The 20,550-nt window shown below is 45.7% G+C and overlaps 1 protein-coding gene across 2 annotated transcripts in view; it reads right to left on the minus strand.

Annotated features, from left to right (window-relative positions):
• The window catches only part of MDGA2 (MAM domain containing glycosylphosphatidylinositol anchor 2), a 388,772-nt gene that overhangs the window by 24,566 nt on the left and 343,656 nt on the right, over positions 1-20,550 (minus strand). For both annotated transcript variants that reach the window (XM_081016731.1, XM_081016730.1), the window contains exon 11: positions 1,982-2,159. In XM_081016731.1, the coding sequence (XP_080872857.1) occupies positions 1,982-2,159 (178 nt within the window). The remainder of the gene's footprint in view (positions 1-1,981; positions 2,160-20,550) is intronic.

Raw genomic sequence — 20,550 nt, forward strand, 5'->3', positions numbered from 1 at the left:
ATCTGATTGCGTCCACCTTGAGTGTTTGGCGTTGTCATGGAGATAGCCTCAGACGATACCTGGATAACAGGCTCATTTGCAGCCGTGAGTCAAGAGGAAGGCAGGCAATATCGTAAACATTTACCACGCAGGAGTTCAAACGTTAAAGCAAGACGAATGCAGGAGTTAAGGAAGAATTTACAACCCAGTTGGTAGCATGACTAATCTTTCGCTCTCCCCCAACTCCTCTCTTTCCAGCCTGCGGCCAAAGAGCCATGAATCAGACTATTAATATTCTCAATAAACTTCTAATTGCATGTGTTGCACTTTGCACAAGCCAAAATGACTCATTCTTTGAAAAAAGATGTTGCCCTCCTTTTTTCGCGCAGGAGAGCCAGCCAAGTATATACATACATGTGTGTGTGCCTGCAACAGAGATAATATTCAGGATGGATTTTTTTTTTAAAGGACTTCTTCACCCAGGGCGTAGGCAAACTATTGAACTCGCTCTCAGAGAAGGCAGTGGTAGCCACCAAACCTAGGTGGTTTAAAAACAACTTTGGAGAAATTCATGGAGGAGAGGACAATTGATGGCTCCTGGCCAGGATGGCTGGCCTCTGCAGCCAGGGTCGGGTCTTTATCCACAAGGCTTGGTTTCCAGACCCTGCATCATCTTGGCTGCCCTCCTCTGCACACCTCCCAGCTTATCAGATTGCCAGTATCCTTCTTAGATTGTGGTGCCCCAAACTGGACACAGGATTCCAGGTGGGGTCTGACCAGGGCCATCTTTACCTGGGGGTGCAAGGGGCGCAGGGCACCCAGGCGCTGAATTCTGGGGGGCGCCCGGCGCCCACCTCTGAAACCGCCTAAGCTCTTAACTATCTACCTGTTATGAAATAATAAGTAATTTTGATCAAGCTAGAAAAACAAAATACATATACAGTGGATGCTCGGGTTGCAAATGTGATCCATGTGGGATGCACGTTCGCAACCCGCAGCGTTCGCAACCCTCAGCAGTGCGTCTGCGCATACGCGGGTTGCAATTCGGCGCTTCTGCACATGCACAAAGCGCGATTTAGCGCATCCCCTGGGTCTGATCAAGGAATAATAATAATAATAATAATAATAATAATTTATTTATACCCTGCCCATCTGGCTGTGTTTCCCAGAAGAGAGCAGGTATCTCTTTGACTAGACAGCAGGCTTCACAGCATCTCGCTTCCTCTGCTGCCGGCTCCCTGCAGCACCTCCTGCTATTGGGACCTGATCCTGCGGGCAGCCAAGTTCTGCAAGCATGATGGATCTGCTTGGCAGGCTTAGCTAAGGCCCTAGTGAAGGGTTTTGGCTTCCTCTCATGCTATAAAAGGCAGCCTTAAAAAACAGCCTTTTTTTATGATGATGTACTTACAATGTGGAAAATTCCCCCTTTAAAAACGAGGTAGAGGGAGATTGTAAACATTCAATTAACTGCCTTTGGTTACCGGCTGATAACAGTTTCGTTCCTGGCATTTGGAGGAGGACGTTTCAGCCGACAAAAGGTTTATGCTCTATTAATACGATTAATTGGCTTTAAAAGTGCTACTGGAATCTAATGTTCCATTACTGTGAGGCGAGACACCCTCCTGTCCTATTGCTGCAAAAGGAAAAAAAGCCATTTGTTGAGGGAGGGATATTGCCTAAAGTTTTGAAGAGCCACATTTCCCAAGATCCTCAAATTAGGGACCCCATAGGATCACCCAGTCCTCCCTTCCTACAATGTAGTGCTTGCAAAGCAACCCTCTGCAATTTGCAAGGCGTAGTTCCAGGGCTGTCTGCACATTTTAATCTTTTTTTTTTTTTTTTTTAGTTTGTCACTGATTTTATCTTTGGAATATTTTAATTATTTCATTTCCCGATGGCTTCATTGTCTTGCCTTTTCCGAAAACTACTTTTAGGTTTCGAGCGGTGCTTGTTTACAATCTACAATTCTACGAAATTACTACGGCGAAGCAAATATTCTTACCGCTGTATTTGATCACGCGTATGGTCGAGTCTCCGTCTCCGAATATGGTGACCGGGGTCAGGCGGACTTCGTAAGCCTCAGGCTTGATCAGCTCTGTCAGGTTGTAGGTGATCAATTCTCCCTTCTGGATCTTCAGATTCACAGCAATTTCCTGCTCCCACCAGCGCTGCTGTCCGGCCTAGAAGCAAGAGGCAAGAAGTTTGCTGAGTTCCAGATGAGCAAAACACGCAAATCAGCAGCGCAAAACCCGGCAAAACTTGAGAAAACCAAAAAGATGTTTCTTTATGAAAGATATTAGTTCAGGCAGAGGCAAACTTGGCCCTCCAGATGTTTTGAGACCACATTTCCCATCATCCCTGACCACTGGTCCTGTTAGCTAGGGATGATGAGAGTTGTAGTCCCAAAACATCTGGAGGGCCGAGTTTGCCTATGCCTGTATTGGTTGCTTACTTTCCCCCCCAGAAACTGAAAACGAAGTACAGAACAACTTGGGGAAGAAAACTACCGTATTTTTCGCTCTATAATACTCACTTTTTCCCTCCTAAAAAGTAAGGGGAAATGTGTGTGCGTCTTATGGAGCGAATGCAGGCTGCACAGCTATCCCAGAAGCCAGAACAGCAAGAGGGATCGTTGCGCAGCGAAAGCAGTGATCCCTTTTGCTGTTCTGACTTTGCTTCGCTGGAGAGGCGCTGTGCAGATTCAGAATATTTCCCCCCCTTGTTTTCCTCCTCTAAAACTAGGTGCGTCTTAAGGTCAGGTGCATCTTATAGAGCCAAAAATACGGTACATAAAACCAGGGAAAAGATATAGGGTATGTTGAAACAGGCCACCCACTCTAAAAGACCACAGATAGTTAAAATCGAAAGGCCTGGTTTAAAAGGAATGCTTTTGCACTTGAAGGATGGTGCCAGGCAAGCATCCCAGGGAAAGCCTCATTCTGCAAATGAGGAGCCACCACTGAAAAGGCCCTGTTCTGATGTAGTCACCCTCCAGACCTCCCATGGAGGGAAGCACATGTCAAAGGGACTCAGGTGATTGTCCTAGGGTCTGGGTCAGTTCATATGGGGAATATCCCATGAATGGCTGCCCCCTTTGACCTCAGTGGGTCACAGCCACGGCAGGAGAATTAGGGAATCACATGCGGATTCATTCGTTCGCTCAAATCTCAATTCCAATGGTGTTCCTTTGCTCTCGGCACCTGTTCCAAGACATGCTTGGAGTGGCAAAGGGTCATGGTCTGCATGCCAATTGCCCCAGCCTCTGTCCCCTGGCATCTCCCGGCATGGCTGGAAAAGAAAGAAACCCACTGCCTGAAGTTCTGGAGAGCCACTGTCCACAACCACACCAAGCATTGAAAGCACTACGACGCCACATTTTATCATATGTGGTGGGATTGTAAGGTAATTTTAAAAAATTGGGAAATGATATACAATGAATTGAAGAAAATGTTCCATTTAACATTTGTTAAAAAACCCGAGGCATTTTTGTTGGGGGTGGTAGGGAAAGACCTGCCAAAAAAGTTGAAAAACATCTTCATGTATGCGACAACGGCCGCGAGAGTTCTGGTAGCACAAGGATGGAAGACTGAAGAAACCTCAACTAAAGAATCATGGCAAGAAAAATTGATGGCCTATGCAGAACTGGTAAAACTGACATATAAGCTACGGGACAAGGATAGCTGTGACTAAGGATGAATGGGAACCCTTTACAAAGTATCTGAAGACACAACAAAGCGAACCGGACTCCTTGGCAGGTTTTGAATAAACATTCACAAACTTTTTGTTGATAATAATCAGCTAAGTAGTTTGAGGATCTATACAACTGTGTAACATGCAGAAAACAGCATTCTCAGAGAAACCAAAGACTGGAACTGAGGGAAGTCGGGGTGTGTGGGTTTTGGGGGGGGGAATGGGGGGGAACAAGGATGATATGTTTTTGGATAATATGTCTTGTTATAATTTTGAATAATAATAATAAAAAAAGCACTATGATGCCACATTAAAGAGTTGCATCGCAGGGGGTTGGACTAGATTACACTTGTGGTCCCTTCCAGGTCTCCGATTCTACGATTTCTATGTATTTAGAGAGAAAACCCTATTAATCAGTTCAGAACAAAGTCTGGCTGGTGGATGCAATTGCCTTGTCTTCATAAACAGAGTCTTTTAACAAACCTTTGCCCAATCACAGTGTGTAAGCTTGATTTCCTTTGACATCCTATGCTAGCCTGGTTGATGGGAACAAACCGCTCAAGGTGCAAGGAAGCCAGAGCGGAGATGCCTCTTTAAACATCGCTTCTTTCCCTGGGAAATTGCATCGGGAGACGGTTCGCTTGCAGAGAGTGTTTCCATTTGACCCGAGAGGGAAACGGATGGGCCACTCTCCATTATTCATTAGGATGTAAGTGAGCAAATTTGTTTGCTTGTGTAGTGGTTCTAGGGGTTGCTCGTGCGTAAGCCAGTGCAAACACCTGGCTGGGTTGCCTGAGTGAACCTTTCCTGTCCGGACAGCCACTCACCCATGGCTGTCTCAATTGTTGGCAGAATCCGTCAGTGGGCGTTTCTTAAACTTCTTCCAGCAAAGAAGCTCTTTGACGCCTAGTCTCCTTCTACTCTCTCTGCGCGAAAGCCTTCTGCGCAAGGAGGGCGTAGGCAGCGGAGGACCTCTACTCTCCCCGCTGGTTCCCGGCAAGGAGTCATGGGACCGCCTCGCCGCTTCCCCCATCTGCCCCCCTTCTCCACTGGTGCTACGCTGATTCTCTTCCCCAGAAGATGGGCTGCCTCTCCCAATCCCGGGACACTCTCTGGAATCCCTCTGGATTTTGCTCTCTCCCTCCGGCACTGATGGCAGTTCCCTGACAGCTTGTTTTGAGATCTTACGGCCGATTTTCAAGGCCGTACTCTCGCAGAGCTGCTTCCGACATGTAAAACCGGCAATAGAGCCCTGAAGAACGGATCAAAAAAGCAATAAAAGCCCACTCTCTATGCTTTCCAGAAGTGATTGAAGCCAATTCCGCCCCCACCCCCCCGCAACAAGCTTTGCCAGCTAGATGAGAAGGTCTTTGCACCAGGAGTTCATTTGTTGTGAATTGCTCTGTGATATTTGGGGGAAGTGCGGTGTACAAATTGAATAATAAACAAACAATTCAAATCAATAAATTTGGGGTTGTTTTAAAACCAATTTTCAGTTAGATTTCTGCACCCCCCTCACCCAATGTTTTAAAAACAACTTTAGTTGCTTCATGATATGTCTGTAAAAAAAAAGGTCTTGCGGCAAATATGCAAAAGGACATTTCTAAATTAATCAGTTTAATCATAAAAAAAAAAACATGATTAAAAAGGTACGGCTTGACAACAACGTTCTCATAGAGGCTGTGATAAGAATCTTAAGGTCTAAGATATATAATAAATGTTCATAAGTGTACCAACCAAGCACATACATAGATCAGCACAGGAAGACCGACCTGAAACCATTTTTGATTCCCAAACTGACCAAATGTTTTCTCTGCAAGGTCAAAGAAAAATGGAAAAGCCTCCTCATTGTCTTTTCCTTCACAAATCCTGTCTTAAGGGTATGTCTGTGTTTGAATAGGGTGTGAGCCTGTGACCTGGCTCAGGAACTACGTATTTATCTTTACAAAAGCCTGGCCAGGCTCCCCAGGCAATCCAATCAAGTGAGCATTAACAGGTAACCTGTCAGACGAGATAAACAACGCACTCAGATTTCTGCTGTAGACCGTCTTTTCTGTGATGTATGTATGATGTATGGAGGGGTGGTCTTGGACTCCAAGGCGGGCAATTTAAAATGTCTATATACGGGTGGGCACACCTGGGTTCTGGTTCCTCCTTCCTCCTGCATGGGGTGAGGGGAGCACCCTGTTGCAACAGATCAATAAAGATCAGGCTTACTAGCTGCTTTGCTTCTCAATATTCTCTGGTTGGCCTCTGTTATTTTCTCCTAACAATAGGGAACCCACTTAAGGACTCTATATGGGCTCTTGGACACCCAATAAGAGAAGAAAGGGCAGATTTTTGTTTACAACCAGGCCAACCAAATAATTGGGGCAAACTCGCAAGTAGATTTGAGAACAGCAACAAGAACAGCACCAAGAATCTTATGCGCTCTTGAGGACTAACACCTTTGCTATGGCATAAACTGTAGTCCACGAAAGGCAATGAGCACGTAAGTTTTTAAAATACTGCAAGACTCTTTGTTGTCTCCATTTAAGTGTGTCAGCAGAATCAATCAGTTTGGCTCAGGGTGGAGGATTAAAGATGCCGAACTCAGCCCCAGTTAAAATTGGAAGGAGAGCAACCTGGAACAAAAGGTGGCGTGGCATTTAATGATTCGTGTATTGCTTAGCTGTAAAAGAGCAGAGTTGTGTCCTGACACATGTAACCGCAGACCGCCTGGGACAGGAGAATAATGGGGCTATTTGCAAGATGAATTTAAAGGGGAGACAGCAATTTCAGAACATGCTGAAAGTTTGCTTTGAACTTCCCATTGCTGGTATTATTTAAATTTGTGGACAAGACCATTATATACAAATGAAATAGAAAAGAAAATAATAAAAAGAAATGTGTGTGTGTGTGTGTGGGGGGGAGATAGCATAGCAAGCAAGCAAACAAACAAACAAACAAACAAACCCCCTTTACAGTATGGTGAAAGGAAAAAAATATCATCATTTACAATGGAATTCCAGAAATGTGAAAACAGGGCCTACCTCTCCATTAATTTGTTTTCGTGATTGTGTTTCTCTCATAATTTTTTATCATTAAGGCACTTTGCCAAATTTTTCTTAACCAATTAGACACGGTAGGGGGGAATCTTTATTTTTCCATTTCCGCGCTAGACACTGTTTTGCTGCTGTTAGCAGTGTGGTAATAAGCTGTAAATCAGTATTAATGGCTTCATTTTATATTTTGAAGGGCAACCAAAATGATGAGGGGGTGTGTGTGGAGGCAATGATGGCGTCCGATGGCTACTGGCCAAGCTGTCTACACCTGTGCCTCCCCAGGAGGAAGTGGCTGGAAATTGCTTGGATCCTGCTCCCCTGTTTCCCATACGCAACTGTTCAGCCCCTGTGAGAACAGCCAGCAGGTTCTTCTTACGTTCTTAGTCCTTGTGCTTCGTGTGACAAACCACGTATAAATATTCCTTACATTCTGCACGCAGCTCAGAGGACTTGGCGCTCATCCAGGCTTGTGTGTTGAGCAAGCTGCTTTATGGAAGTGGGTCGTGGGTTGTGGGCAACTTATAACCATCAGGAGCGATGCTCAACACCTTCCACACGCATTGCATCAATAATAATAATAATAATAATAATAATAATAATAATAATAATTTATTTATATCCCGCTCTCCCCAGCCAAAGCCAGGCTCAGAGCGGCTAACAACAGTAAAAATAGCACAATTTACATAAAACCACAGTCAATTAATTGAAATACATTCTAAAATCAGTTCAGAATCAAATTAATGGCAACCATTGGGCTAGAGTTCTGTGAGGATTACAGAAGGAGAGAGGGGGTCAGACAGCGCCCTGACCAAAGGCCTGGTGGAACAGCTCCATTTTGCAGGCCCTGCAGAAAGATGTCAAGTCCCGCAGGGCCCTAGTCGCTTGTGACAGAGTGTTCCACCAGATCGGGGCCACAGCCGAAAAAGCCCTGGCTCTGGTTGAGGCCAGCCCAACCTCCCTGTGGCCCGGGATCTCCAAGATGTTTTTATTTGAAGACCTTAAGGTCCTCCGTGGGACATACCAGGAGAGGCGGTCCCGTAGGTACGAGGGTCCTAGGCCGCATAGGGCTTTAAAGGTTAAAACCAGCATCTTCAACCTGCTCCTGTACTCCACCGGGAGCCAGTGTTGGGCACCACGTAGCAGGAGAGAATCTCAAACAAAGATGTGCTCTCCCAAAACCATATTCCCAGCATGTTCACACTCTTGTCTCTGCGATGTCTCCGCTGGTTTGGTCATGTCCACACAATGGAAGATGGCAAGACCCCCAAGGACACGCTCCACGTGGAACGAGCTTCAGGCACCAGGCCTGTTGGCAGAACAACTCTGTGCTACAAAGATGTTTATAAATGTGATATGAAGTCTGGCGACATCAAGTGTGTGGGAATCCCTTGCAGGCGACCGCAATGCCAGCAAACAGACAGTCAGGTTGTGCATCCCTAGCAGTGACCAGAGGAAGAATGACCGCTGGTAGAAGCGCGGAGAAGAAACACCCTGATGCATCTGCAGCAGCAGAACCAGACGCCTTCCTCTGCCCCAGCTGCAGCAAAACATGTCTCTCCCATACTGGTTTCTACATCCACAGCAGATGCTGTAACTCCAGTCTGACTTCACCCACAAAGGTGCCCTGTTCCATTCAGGGTCATCTTTAGCATACGCGGCGCCAGGGTGCAAAAAAACTGCCCAGTGCCCCCATTTTGGGGGAGGCAGGCCAAAGTTGTTGAGCTTTTTTGGGGGGCACGCAACTCTCTCCCATGCCGCTGTGAGAGGAGAGCAATCCCCACAGAGGGCGGGAGAAGGCCAGCCCTGTGGTGCTCCAAAGGGGTCTGCTCCACTCAGCAGCGGCTGTCGGCTGGCCTGGCTCTTCAATCCCCGGACTCCAAATCTCAGCCCTGGACTCTCGGCCTGGTGCCCCTGAGAGCCTGGCGCCCGGGTGCCCCACACCCCTAGCGCCTATGGGTAAGGCGGCCCTGGTTCCATTGTCTCCTGAGACAGACAGATGCCAAAGCAACATGCAGGTGCCTGAATAAAAAGAGAGCTTTAAGGTGAATCTGTACATTGCATGCTTTTCCTCAAACAGCATTGATTGCGGCCTTTTGCCAGCTCATGATGGTCACCCATACATAAGGGGGGGGGGGAGCAGACAATGACAGGTCCTGTTCCCTTTCACTGGCTTCGTCTCCTCCTGCTGAGCTTGAGTGACAGCTCAATTTTTTCAGCTCCAAGGGATCTTGGTGATCGACGCCGTTGCAGCCGGAGGGGTGGTGGGTGCGGGAGGGAGGACAGCTCGCTCCGGAAACTTAAAGGTTTTCAACTTTCACAAGATTGTTACCCGTCAAAACCCTCCTGACATGTGTTTAGCACTCGCGCTGTCAGGGAACAGCGGCAGAATGACAAGAGGTGCTGTTTAAGGAATTCTGCCACAGAGCCGGGCGATTGATCTCCGGTGGAATCTGGGTCGTTTCTCACTCAGATCCAGACAGACTTTTGTCTCGCTGGGAAATTAAAAATAAAATAAAATAAGCATCTGCATTCACGAGAGGGCAGGGAGGGTTTGCCACTTCCAAGACTGCCTGAGCAGTGTCTGAGCACCGCAGCCCATCTCCCACACGGGTGGAGGCAACTCAGAGAAGTCTCTTTCGAAGTTGCCCCATGCAGTGCGACTTCATTGCTCCCGTCAGTTTACACTCTTGCCATTTATTCCTTGTTATTCAACAAGAAGCCTTGGAAGAAGGATGAAGGGAAGAAAGGGAGGCAGGCGGGTGGTGAATCATCCATCCATCTGCGCAGGGAAGGACTGTTCCTGCTCCATCTGGCAAGTGACTGACACCCTTATCTGCCCTTTCAGGATCCTGGAAGTTGCCGATATCGCCTCCTGTGTCCTCCCATCAATCAAGACGTGATTGACGTGGCTTTGAATAGGCTCCTCTGCTTGCCATTTCTGGAGTCTGCTCGGAACCACTTCCGAGAAGGCTGGCAAAACTCTCTAGAAAACAGGAGAGCAAAAGAGCATGGGTGCTGGATCAGGCCAGTGGGCCATCTGCGGCTGGAACCATCAACGCTTCTCAAGGCCACTGGCTGGAAACTACAGGAGGGGAGCAAGTGCTCTTGCACTCACATCCCGCTTGCTGGTTTTTCCTCGGGGCATCTGGTTGGGAGAACAGGATGCGGGAGTGGATGGACCGCTTGCATGATTCTGGAGGATATTTGTATGTCCTTCAGCTAGTCCAACATCCTGTTCCCAGGATGCCCCATTGGGAATGATGATGATGATGATGGTGGTGATAATAATAATAATAATAATAATGATAAATTTATTATTTACACCCTGCCCATCCAGCTGGGTTTCCCCACCCACTCTGGGCAGCTCTCAACAGAATATTAAAAACAGCATACAACAGTTATATGCCGCCCATATGACTGGGCTTCCCCAGCCACTCTGGCAAGCTCCCAACAAAATAGTAAAAGATCAAACATCAAAAACTTCCCTAAACAGGGCTGCCTTCAGATGTCTTCTAAAAGTCAAATAGTTGATTCTTTCCTTGACATCTGAAGGGAGGCTGTTCCACAGGGAGGGCGCCACCACCGAGAAGGCCCTCTGCCTGGTTCGCTGTAACCTCACTTCTCGCAGGGAGGGAACTGCCAGAAGGCCCTCGGAGCTGGACCTCAGTGTCCAGGCAGAACGATGGGGGTGGAGATGCTCCTTCAGGTATACAGGACTGAGGCCGTTCAGGGCTTTAAAGGTCAGCACCAACACTTTGAATTGTGCTCGGAAACATACTGGGAGCCAGTGTAGGTCTTTCAGGACCGGTGTTATCTGGTCTCAGCAGCCACCCCCAGTCACCAGTCGAGCTGCCGCATTCTGGATTAGTTGGAAGCCCATAAGCAGGACCTGAATGCATTTTGTCTCTCTGCTCTTACCATTCATATTCTATGTTTCTCTGGGCTCAAGGGATCTGCACTGCAGGGGTCATCCCTAGATTAAAGTGGGTTGGGCTAGATGACCCTCTGGGTCCCTTCCTAACCTACAGTTCTATGATTCCAGCCAAGATTTTGCACATGGAGAAATGAAGAGCTCAGGATTTTTATTTTTATTTATTTTTGCTAAAGCACAGGCATAGAGGATATTTTGATTTTGTTTAGCGTAAAGCTTCATTTAAGTTTTAAAAAACCCCACGTTGCTCTGCTCTAACAACACAAAACACCCCGAGCTCCTCAGAACTCCACGGGGCAGCCTTTTTGACAGCCTCACTTTGTAATGCCTATCAGAAAGCCTCTAAGGCCCAGACTGGTGTGGAGCTGCAAAGGCTTTTAAAATGCGGGAAATGAAGAGCTTTGTTTAAGCACAGATTGAAACGGAGGGAGCACAGAGTGACTTCGAAAAAGATCCGAATTTTGTTTAGCCGGAGAACAGAAGATTGAGAGGAGATAGGATTTGTTGTTGTTGAGTCGTTTAGTTGTGTCCGCCTCTTGGTGACCCCCTGGACCAGAGCACGCCAGGCACTTCTGTCTTCCATTGCCTCCCGCAGTTTGGTCAAACTCATGCTGGTAGCTTTGAGAACACTGTCCAACCATCTCGTCCTCTGTCGTACCCTTCTCCTTGGGCCCTCCATCTTGCCCAACATCAGGGTCTTTTCCAGAGAGTCTTCTCTTCTCATGAGGTGGCCAAAGTACTGGAGCCTCAGCTTCAGGATCTGTCCTTCCAGTGAGCACTCAGGGCTGATTTCCTTCAGAATGGAGAGGTTTGATCTTCTTGCAGTCCATGGGACTCTCAAGAGATAGGATAGCTATGTTCAAATATCTGAAGGGCTGCCCCGTGGGAGATTTCTTGATTTCTCCTGCTTCCAGATGTTAGGACCCAAACCAAAGAATTCAAATGACACAAAAGGAGGTTCTGACTCAATATTAGGTAGAACTTTCAGAGGGCAAGAGCTGTTTAGTAGCTCAGTGCCCTCTCTTGGAAGGTAGAATCCTAGAAGGTGCTCCAAGAATCAACCAGTCCAACCCCCTGTACTGCAGGTGGTGGACTCTCCTTCGTTGGAGGATATTAAGCAGGGGATGGATGGCCACCTCTCAAGGTTTCTTCAGTTGTGATTCCTGCATTAACAGCAATCACTTCCCAAAAGCCTGTCAGACCAAGAAAGTCTTCACCTGCTAGCAGAAGGACCGCAAGGAGGGAGCCAGTCTGGCCTCTCTGGGGAGGGAGTTCCAAAGTTGCCTGGGAGTGGCCACCACCAAGAAGGCCCTGTCTTGAATCCCCATCAGGCATGACTGGGAGGGTGATGACACCAAGAGAAGGGCTTCCCTGGAAGATCTCTGAGCCTGGGAAAGGTTGTATGAAGGAATGCAGTCTTCCAGATAGCTTGGACCTAAGTCATATTCAAGCCATCATCTGACATCAGGAATCACAAGACAGAGAAGCCAGTAGGAGCACACTTCAGTCTCCCAGGACATTCAATACAGGATCTCAAAGCAGCTGTCTTATTGCAAAAGAATTTCAGAAACAGACTTGAAAGAGAAGTTGATGAATTATAACTTATCACTAAACTGAAAACTATGGAGAGCCCTGGTCTGAATAGAGATATTGGATTCCTGTCTCATTACATATGCTAATCATCTGCATACTATCCCTAGCTTTTTCCTGTAGGACTAATTGCAGTCGTTAACAGTCGTCAGCAGGTCGACCTTGAGTCAATCTCCCATCTCCTGCTCCCCTCCTGAGAAAAACCCCACCCCACCCTCTCACTATATATAAGGGTCTGGTGACTTCTGTTTCAGTGTATCTGAAGAAGTGTGCATGCACACGAAAGCTTATACCCAGAACAAACTTAGTTGGTCTCTAAGGTGCTACTGGACATTTTAAAATATTTTTTAATATATTTCAAACCAGCAGTTTATATTGTTCCAGTGGTGCTGCAGCAGCAATCTCCTTGATGTCAACAGGATAGCAGCATCCCCAAGCCCACCTGAGGGCTGCCGGGAAGTTTTCGGTGTGTAAGGCACTTCCACTTCTGCTCTCCAACAGAAGGGAATGAAAAACAAACCCCTGTGTTGCAATAAGAGCCAATCACAGCAATACAAACACAACATGTAGGCTAATAGTAGAGAATATATAATTGAATAATGATATCATTCAAATTATAGGAATAAGCCAATCAAAGTTCATATGTACAACATAACAGAGTGGTAGCAAGGACCGTCAAGCCATGTGTTCAAAACAGATGTCTAAGGACAGTCTCACAACAGTCTTTCAAAAGTTTCAACAGAAGATGTCTCAAAAGTTTCAAAAGTAAAGTCTCTCAATAGTCTTTCAAAAGTTTCAACGGAAGACGTCTCATAAGCCTCAAAAGGACAGTGTCTCCAGAATGATACTACTGTTTTGTAATAGTCTTCATCAACCAATATTTTTCAACAGAATATGTAAGTAAGATTCATGCTAAGGATCAGTGCTCACTAGATAGTCATCAGCAGCTACTACACTATCTAGTGAGCACTGATCCTTAGCATGAATCTTTTGAAAGACTGCTTTGAACACACGGCTTGACATGAGTTCCCTTTGTTCGGTCCCTGCTCCTGCCAACCTAGCAGTTCGAAAGCATGTCAAAGTGCAAGTAGATAAATAGGTACTGCTCCGGCGGGAAGGAAAACGGCGTTTCCGTGTGCTGCTCTGGTTCGCCAGAAGCGGCTTAGTCATGCTGGCCACATGAACTGGAGGCTGTACGCCGGCTCCCTCAGCCAATAAAGCGAGATGAGCGCCGCAACCCCAGAGTCGGCCACGACTGGACCTGACGGTCAGGGGTACCTTTACCTTTAACCCATTCTGGCATATCAGGTGCCGAGCCTAAGGGACATCACGATCTGCACAATCCCTTTTATGTCCTTGGGAGTTCTTCCAAAATCATTACCATGGAAGGTAATAATTTTAGTGTTGGCCACCCATAAACCTCTTGCAAACAAGATCCGAAGAGCTCTGTGGGTTTCGCTGCTTTAGAAGAGAGCTCTTCTCCCGGTTAACTTGGCCCTGGATGGCGTCTGGAATAAAACCCAAGTGTCAGATTGTGGATTAAGCACCCGCACTCCAACAGGGTGGTTAATTTAAGAAATCAAGGCAAGGCAATCTAAACCTCTCAGTTGGAGCACTCGACACCAGCTCTCCAAAATCAACTCTTTGCCAAAGATGGAAATGAGATGATGTTTTCTCCAACAAAAGTGTGTGGAAATTTTGACACACAAAAAAAGGTCTCAGCCATTTTTATTTTGCATAGGTTGAGAGCTCCTTTAGCACAGCAGCTGTGAGATGAAAAATCCTCCATTTATCACTTTGTTTTTATTCTGTTTTTCAGAGAAACCCTCCCGAGGCAGCTCACGGCGATTTTAAAACTTAAAATGACAAAAAATGGTTGATACGCAATTAAAGATGATCAAAACCAGCCAGACAACAGGATGTATGACTGCCAGCATGTATGACAAAATCAACCAAACAGCAAGCAAAACAAAAAAGTTTGGGAGGACTGCTTAAAGGCAGCTACTGTTAAGGACATTCCACAGATGTGGAGCCAACACCAAGAAAACCCTGACTATGGCAACTACCAGTATGAAGGTGGAAAGGAAAATGAGTCTGATTTCAGGGGCTGAGCATCTTCCAGCAATGAAGGGGGTTGGTCTAGATGACCCTCGGGGCCTTGTCCAGCTCTACAATTCTAGGATTCTAGGATTCTGTATGGGTTCTTCAAGCGTTCCTCAAATAACTTGGTTCCAGGACGACTTAAATTGACAGATTCCTCATCATTCCTCATCATGGCCTAGGACCCTTGTACCTATGGGACCGCCTCTCCCGGTATGCCCCACGGAGGACCTTAAGGTCCATATATAGCAACACCCTAGAGGTTCCGGGCCCTAAGGAAGTTAGATTAGCCTCAACCAGAGCAGGGCCTTTTCAACACTGGCCCCGGCCTGGTGGAACGCTCTGTCTCATGAGACCAGGGCCCTGTGGGATCTGATTTCTTTCCGCAGGGCCTGTAAGACAGAGTTGTTCCGCCTGGCCTTTGGCTTGGAATCAGTTTGATTCCCTCCCCCTCTTTCTTTTTTCTTTTTCCTTTCTCCTCCTGTGATGAGGCTGCATTTTAATATTTTAATGTTTCAATATTTTAATTGTTGCATTTTAATCTTGTTTATAAGTTGTATTCATTCAACTTGTTTTTATTATTGCTCGTTAGCCGCCCTGAGCCCGGTCTTGGCTGGGGAGGGCGGGGTATAAATAAATTATTATTATTATTATTATTATTATTATTATTATTATTATATCTTTATCAGGGCTTAAACATCAGACAGAAAAGTGTGGTGGACACTTTGGAACTCCCTGCTTATTGATACCAGGGAGGCACTTCCACTGTGTGCCAGTGTGGTGTAGTGGTTAAGAGCAGTAGTCTCGGAATCTGGGGAACCGGGTTTGAGTCTCCGCTCCTCCACCTGCAGCTGCTGGGTGACCTTGGGCCAGTCACACTTCTCTGAAGTCTCTCAGCCCCACTCACCTCACAGAGTGTTTGTTGTGGGGGAGGAAGGGAAAGGAGAATGTGAGCCGCTTGGAGACTCCTTAAAGGGAGTGAAAGGCGGGATATCAAATCCAAACTCCTCTTCTTCTTCTTCTTCTTCTTCTTCTTCTTCTTCTTCTTCTTCTCAGCACCTGCGGAAGTGCATTCTTTTTTAGACCAGCCTACCCAGATGTTTAGGAAGTTTGAGTTTTACTGAGTTTTAGTCTACTCTATTGCGGCTTCAACTATGTGTATGTTTTAAATGATGGTTGTAAAAGTTTTAGTGATAATTTGATTTTTTTTAAATCTTTGAGGGTTTTCCTCCTACAATCAAGTGGCATATAGATTTTATGAAATGAATGGAAAATAAATAAAAACGAACCCTAGCCCACTCCATAAAGGCGAGTGTCGCCTAAATATATACAATTTGTCTGCCTCTGAAAGTCACCCAAATATTCTAATCCCTGGATAGCTGGATAGCTCAGCTGGTCAGAGCCTGGTCCTGATAATGCCAAGGTTTGGCCACAGGGCTGGTTCCCCTCCCTGACTTTAGGACACTGCCATAAAAAAACTGAAAGTGATGGACTTTTTGACAGTGCAGAAAAGGTTTCCAAAAGACAGAAAATGGATTCATGGAATCGTAGAATTGGAAGGAACCCCGGGGTCATCTAGTCCAACCCCCTGCAATGCAGGAATCTCAGCTAAAACCTCCATGGCAGGTGGTCATCCAAGCTCTGTTGAACAGCTCTTCCTGTCAGAAAGTTCTTCCTGATCTTTAGTTAGAATCTCCTTTCCTGTCATTTGAATCCATTGGTTGGTGTCCTTTCTGCCCTCTGGAGCAGCAGAAAACAAGCTTGTTCCCTCTTCTGCTTGGTAGCCCTTCAGATATTGGAAGGTGGCCATCTTCTCCACTGTCAGTCTTCTTCTCTTCTCCAGGCTAAACACACTGAACTCCCGCAGCCATTTCTCACCAGGCTCGGTTTCCAAACCCGTCACCTTCTTCGTCAACCTCCCCTGGTCACCTTCAGCTCCAACCTCCATCCCTGACCAGCTTGTGTATGTCACAGCAGAAAACTGGATTTGCAAAAGCAGAGGGTAAGGAACACACTTTTGAACAACAGAGGAGAAACAGAAATGGTGGAGGATGTTCTTGGTACAGATCCAGTTGCAAGTCGGACCAAAGTTGGTGTCTGAAAAGATCCATGCAGCTGTGTTGGATGGCATGCATATTTATGGTATGACAAGGTTAAAGCAAACAAGGCCTTTAAGAACCATATTGTCAGAAAATCATTGTTTAATGTCTGGTCAAAATATAAAGACTTGCTGGAAAATAAAACACCAAGGTGGCTTTCACCTTTGGAAGCCAAGGCCCGAAAAAGACCCAATATGGAGGCTAAATGGCCAAAATATTGGGAAATACTAGAAAAGGATGGAGACAAATGGAAACTGCAGAGTCTAGAGAAAATGAAAGACAAAGTGCGAGATTGGTTACACTACGCTCAGATCAAAGAAGTTTTCAAAAATGATAAGAAATTAGGGTTCCAGGTGGAGAAATCGAAACTAGAAACAGAATTGTTAGAACCAAAGATTAAGGTACTTTCAAGGATGTATAACTTGCTGTTGAAATGGAATACACAAGACGAAACGGTTAAATCGGCTATGATAAGGTGGGCACAGGACATTGGGCATAATATCATGTTTGAGGACTGGGAGAGGTTGTGGAGTAATGGATTGAAATTTACTGCATGTAACGCCCTGAAAGAAAATGTAATGAAAATGATTTATAGATGGTATATGACCCCAGTCAAACTTGCTAAAATTTACCACCTGTCTGATAATAAGTGTTGGAAATGTAAAGAGTGTGAGGGAACGTTCTTCCACCTCTGGTGGACTTGCCCTAAAGTGAAGGCGTTCTGGGAAATGATTTATAATGAACTGAAAAAGGTATTTAAATATACCTTCACTAAGAAACCAGAGGCTTTCCTTTTGGGTATTGTCGGCCAAGGGGTGGCAAAGAAGGACCAGACATTTTTTATGTATGCAACAACAGCAGCAAGGATACTTCTCGCAAAACACTGGAAAACTCAAGATTTACCCACACTGGAAGAATGGCAGATACAACTGATAGACTACATGGAACTGGCTGAAATGACCGGCAGAATCCGTGACCTGGGAGAAGAGAGGATTGAGGAGGATTGGAAGAAATTTAAGAACTATTTACAAAAACATTGTAATTTGAGTGAATGCTAAATAAGATGCTAGACTAAAACAACTGAGCACCACTAAATTTAGAAGTTCTTTAAGAAATTAAGTAAGACTGTGAAAATTTAGCCCCTTTTGAGAATTATATGATTATGAAATATAGAAGGGATATAAGATTTTAAATAAGATGATAAATTGCTGACAAAATGTTTTAACGATGAAAATGGGAGCGGGAGATGTGAGGAAGTCCAAAGAAAATGTGAAAATATGTTAAGATCGATGTTACATTGTTTATTATGTCTATTTTTATTGTAAAATTTAATAAATTGCTTTAAAAAAAAAAAAAAGAAAAGATCCATGCAGCTGTGTAAAGGATGTGACTGTTAGAATTCCTGCTCCATGATTGCAGTCATGGGATTATTGTCTTTCACATGACGGTGTATGTTTTGACTCCACAGAGTGGGAAGTGACGGAGACAAGATGTTTGTGTTACTGTGTTCCGTGAAGTGGGACTATTGTCCTTTGTTCTTTCTCTTTGCTGTCTGATGCTAGAGAGAGAGGGAGCCACATTGCAGTGCTCCATGTGTGTTTATATGTAAATAAAGTAGATTAGCCAAAATGCTGAGTTGCTGAGGTCTGTCACACATGATGCGCAAACTCTGCAGATCCCTAAGTGTGCCGGTGTCGGTTGGCATCGGTCGCTGTGATGTTCGGGCTGAAGAAAGCTTTTGAAGCTCCCGAATGATCGACCAGGAGCGAGAGAACATGCCAGTTAGGCATGTGTCTCTGCCAGGGTCCTACTCGCCTGTAGGATGAGCTATCCTTGGACAAATCTGGATAGCAAGAATTGTATAAGATTCTTACCACACCTGGAATCAACATCACAATCCTCAACATGTCTTCTCAGAATGAATTCTCATGGCTTTCAGTGAGAACATAAGCTTTCTTTTATCTGCAATCCCAGGTAAAGATGTGTAAGACTGTAGCCCTAAGTATGTCTACTCAGAGTTTAAACTGCACTGAATTCAATGGGGTCAGGTCCTACAACAGCAGGCATAGGATTGAAGTGGCACGTATCATAGCTGCCTTTCCCATGGGCAAAAGGGGTCATAGGACCATGGATGAGATTTTTTTAAGTGTTACGGTTGCAGATGAGGAAAGTCCCTTGAGCTGATTTTTTTTTCTTTTTAACATGTGGGTGAGAATTTGATCTGCCTTCAAGCCACCCCAGGAAGACTGGTGTGCCTAAAGATCAAACTGTATTATTTAACACTCATTCCCACTCCTTATCAGGTTCCACAACTGAGTCAAAGAGGGATATTCACTTCTGCAAATGTGTTTGCATTGAGAGATTTCTTGAACGTTATCACTGGGCGGACTAACTCTTAAGCAAATTCGCAGCAGGTGTTAACAGGGAAGAAGGCGTCTAATTATCACCCTGGCTCCAGGAGATATCACGGCATAATGAAGGAAGAGAGCGGGCATAATGAAGGAAGAGAGCGGAGTCTCTTTCTCTCTTCCTCAAACAAACACACATGTGAAAATCCCCATTTGCAGTTGAGTCACATAACACAGTCAAGAGCAGCTCCAAGTGAAGGCTCCCTGATGGGCACTTCAGGACATTTAAAAGATTGCGGCTGTTTATTTGAAAGATGTCCTACTCACCCTTCACCATAAGGTTCCAAGGTGGGTGAGAACAATACACTGATAGAACTGTAGAGTTGGAAGGGATCCCCAAAGGTTCTCTAGTCCAACCCTCTGCAATGCAGGAATCTCAACGAAAGCATCCATGGCAGGTGGCCAGCCAAGCTCTGCTCAGAAACCATCAGTAGGGAGCCCACCATTTTCAGAGGCAGACCGCTCTACTGTTGAACGGTTCTTGCCTAATATTTAGCTGGAATCTGTGGGGATGTTCAGGGATGCAGGAGAGGATATTTTGTTTGATTATAGCCTTTCCAACTTGTGTTAACAAGTTCACAATTTAGCAGAGTAACATTCCCTTTTTAAACTCACAGCGGATGCGTTTGCTCAGGCTCGCTAAAGCCTCTATAACAACTGTTCTGGTATTTCCCCCTTATTCCCTCATAAAAGATAAGACACAACACAGCTTCTATAAAAGTATAAAAAGAGTTTACTCACATTCTGTTCACAATCGGATCCTAGAAGGCAGACTTAGCTTGGAAAAGTAACATACACCTGGAAACTATCTCATAAGGAGACAGTCCCTTTGTCCTCTCTTGGCTGGAGGCCAAGAGAGCATCTTTGGCTAAGCAGATGTTGCTTCTTTGATGCATGTAGTCAAAGAGAGAGAGATGGCTGCCCTGCCCTGTGCTTTTGTCGTTACCTGCACAGGTGAGGCCACACCCACCTCTAGTCACATGCAGAGGAAGTCTGTCCCAGCCCAGAAGGAAACAGGAAGTTTACCTGCTGGCTGGACAAACATCCCTCCCCACGTGTAAACATGTCCACTCTAGGAATGTTGCACTTGACTGCTCTTGTGTTTCACATCCCACAGAATCTCCTCCCTTCCAGAGCAATAGAAAACAAGCTCGCTCCATCTTCCATGTGACAGCCCTTTGGATCTTTGAAGACAACGATCATCTCACCCCACAGTCCTCTCTTCTCCAGGCTAAACAACCACAACTTCCTAAACCAGGGAGTGGCACCATCACTGAGGTTTTGAGGTGCACATTTATGGATTTGCACTTGATGAATGAATGAACCAATTAACCAAATGAACGCAAATGAATGAAAATGGATGTTCTTTGCACCCCCTTCCTGGCCCAGTCACCATAACTTTAGGGGACGGTCCATAGATGAAGAAGAAGAAGAAGAGGAGTTTGGATTTGATATCCTGCTTTATCACTACCCTAAGGAGTCTCAAAGCAGCTAACATGCTCCTTTCCCTTCCTCCCCCCCAACAAACACTCTGTGAGGTGAGTGGGGCTGAGAGACTTCAGAGAAGTGTGACTAGCCCAAGGTCACCCAGCAGCTGCATGTGGAAGAGCGGAGACGTGAACCCGGTTCACCAGATTACGAGTCCACCGCTCTTAACCACTACATCACACTGATTTGAGCCTCTTCTGGTAGAGGCCAGTGACTATTCA

This window comes from Podarcis pityusensis, assembly GCF_964106645.2.
Source record: "Podarcis pityusensis genome assembly, chromosome: 1".
Taxonomy (NCBI): domain Eukaryota; kingdom Metazoa; phylum Chordata; class Lepidosauria; order Squamata; family Lacertidae; genus Podarcis; species Podarcis pityusensis.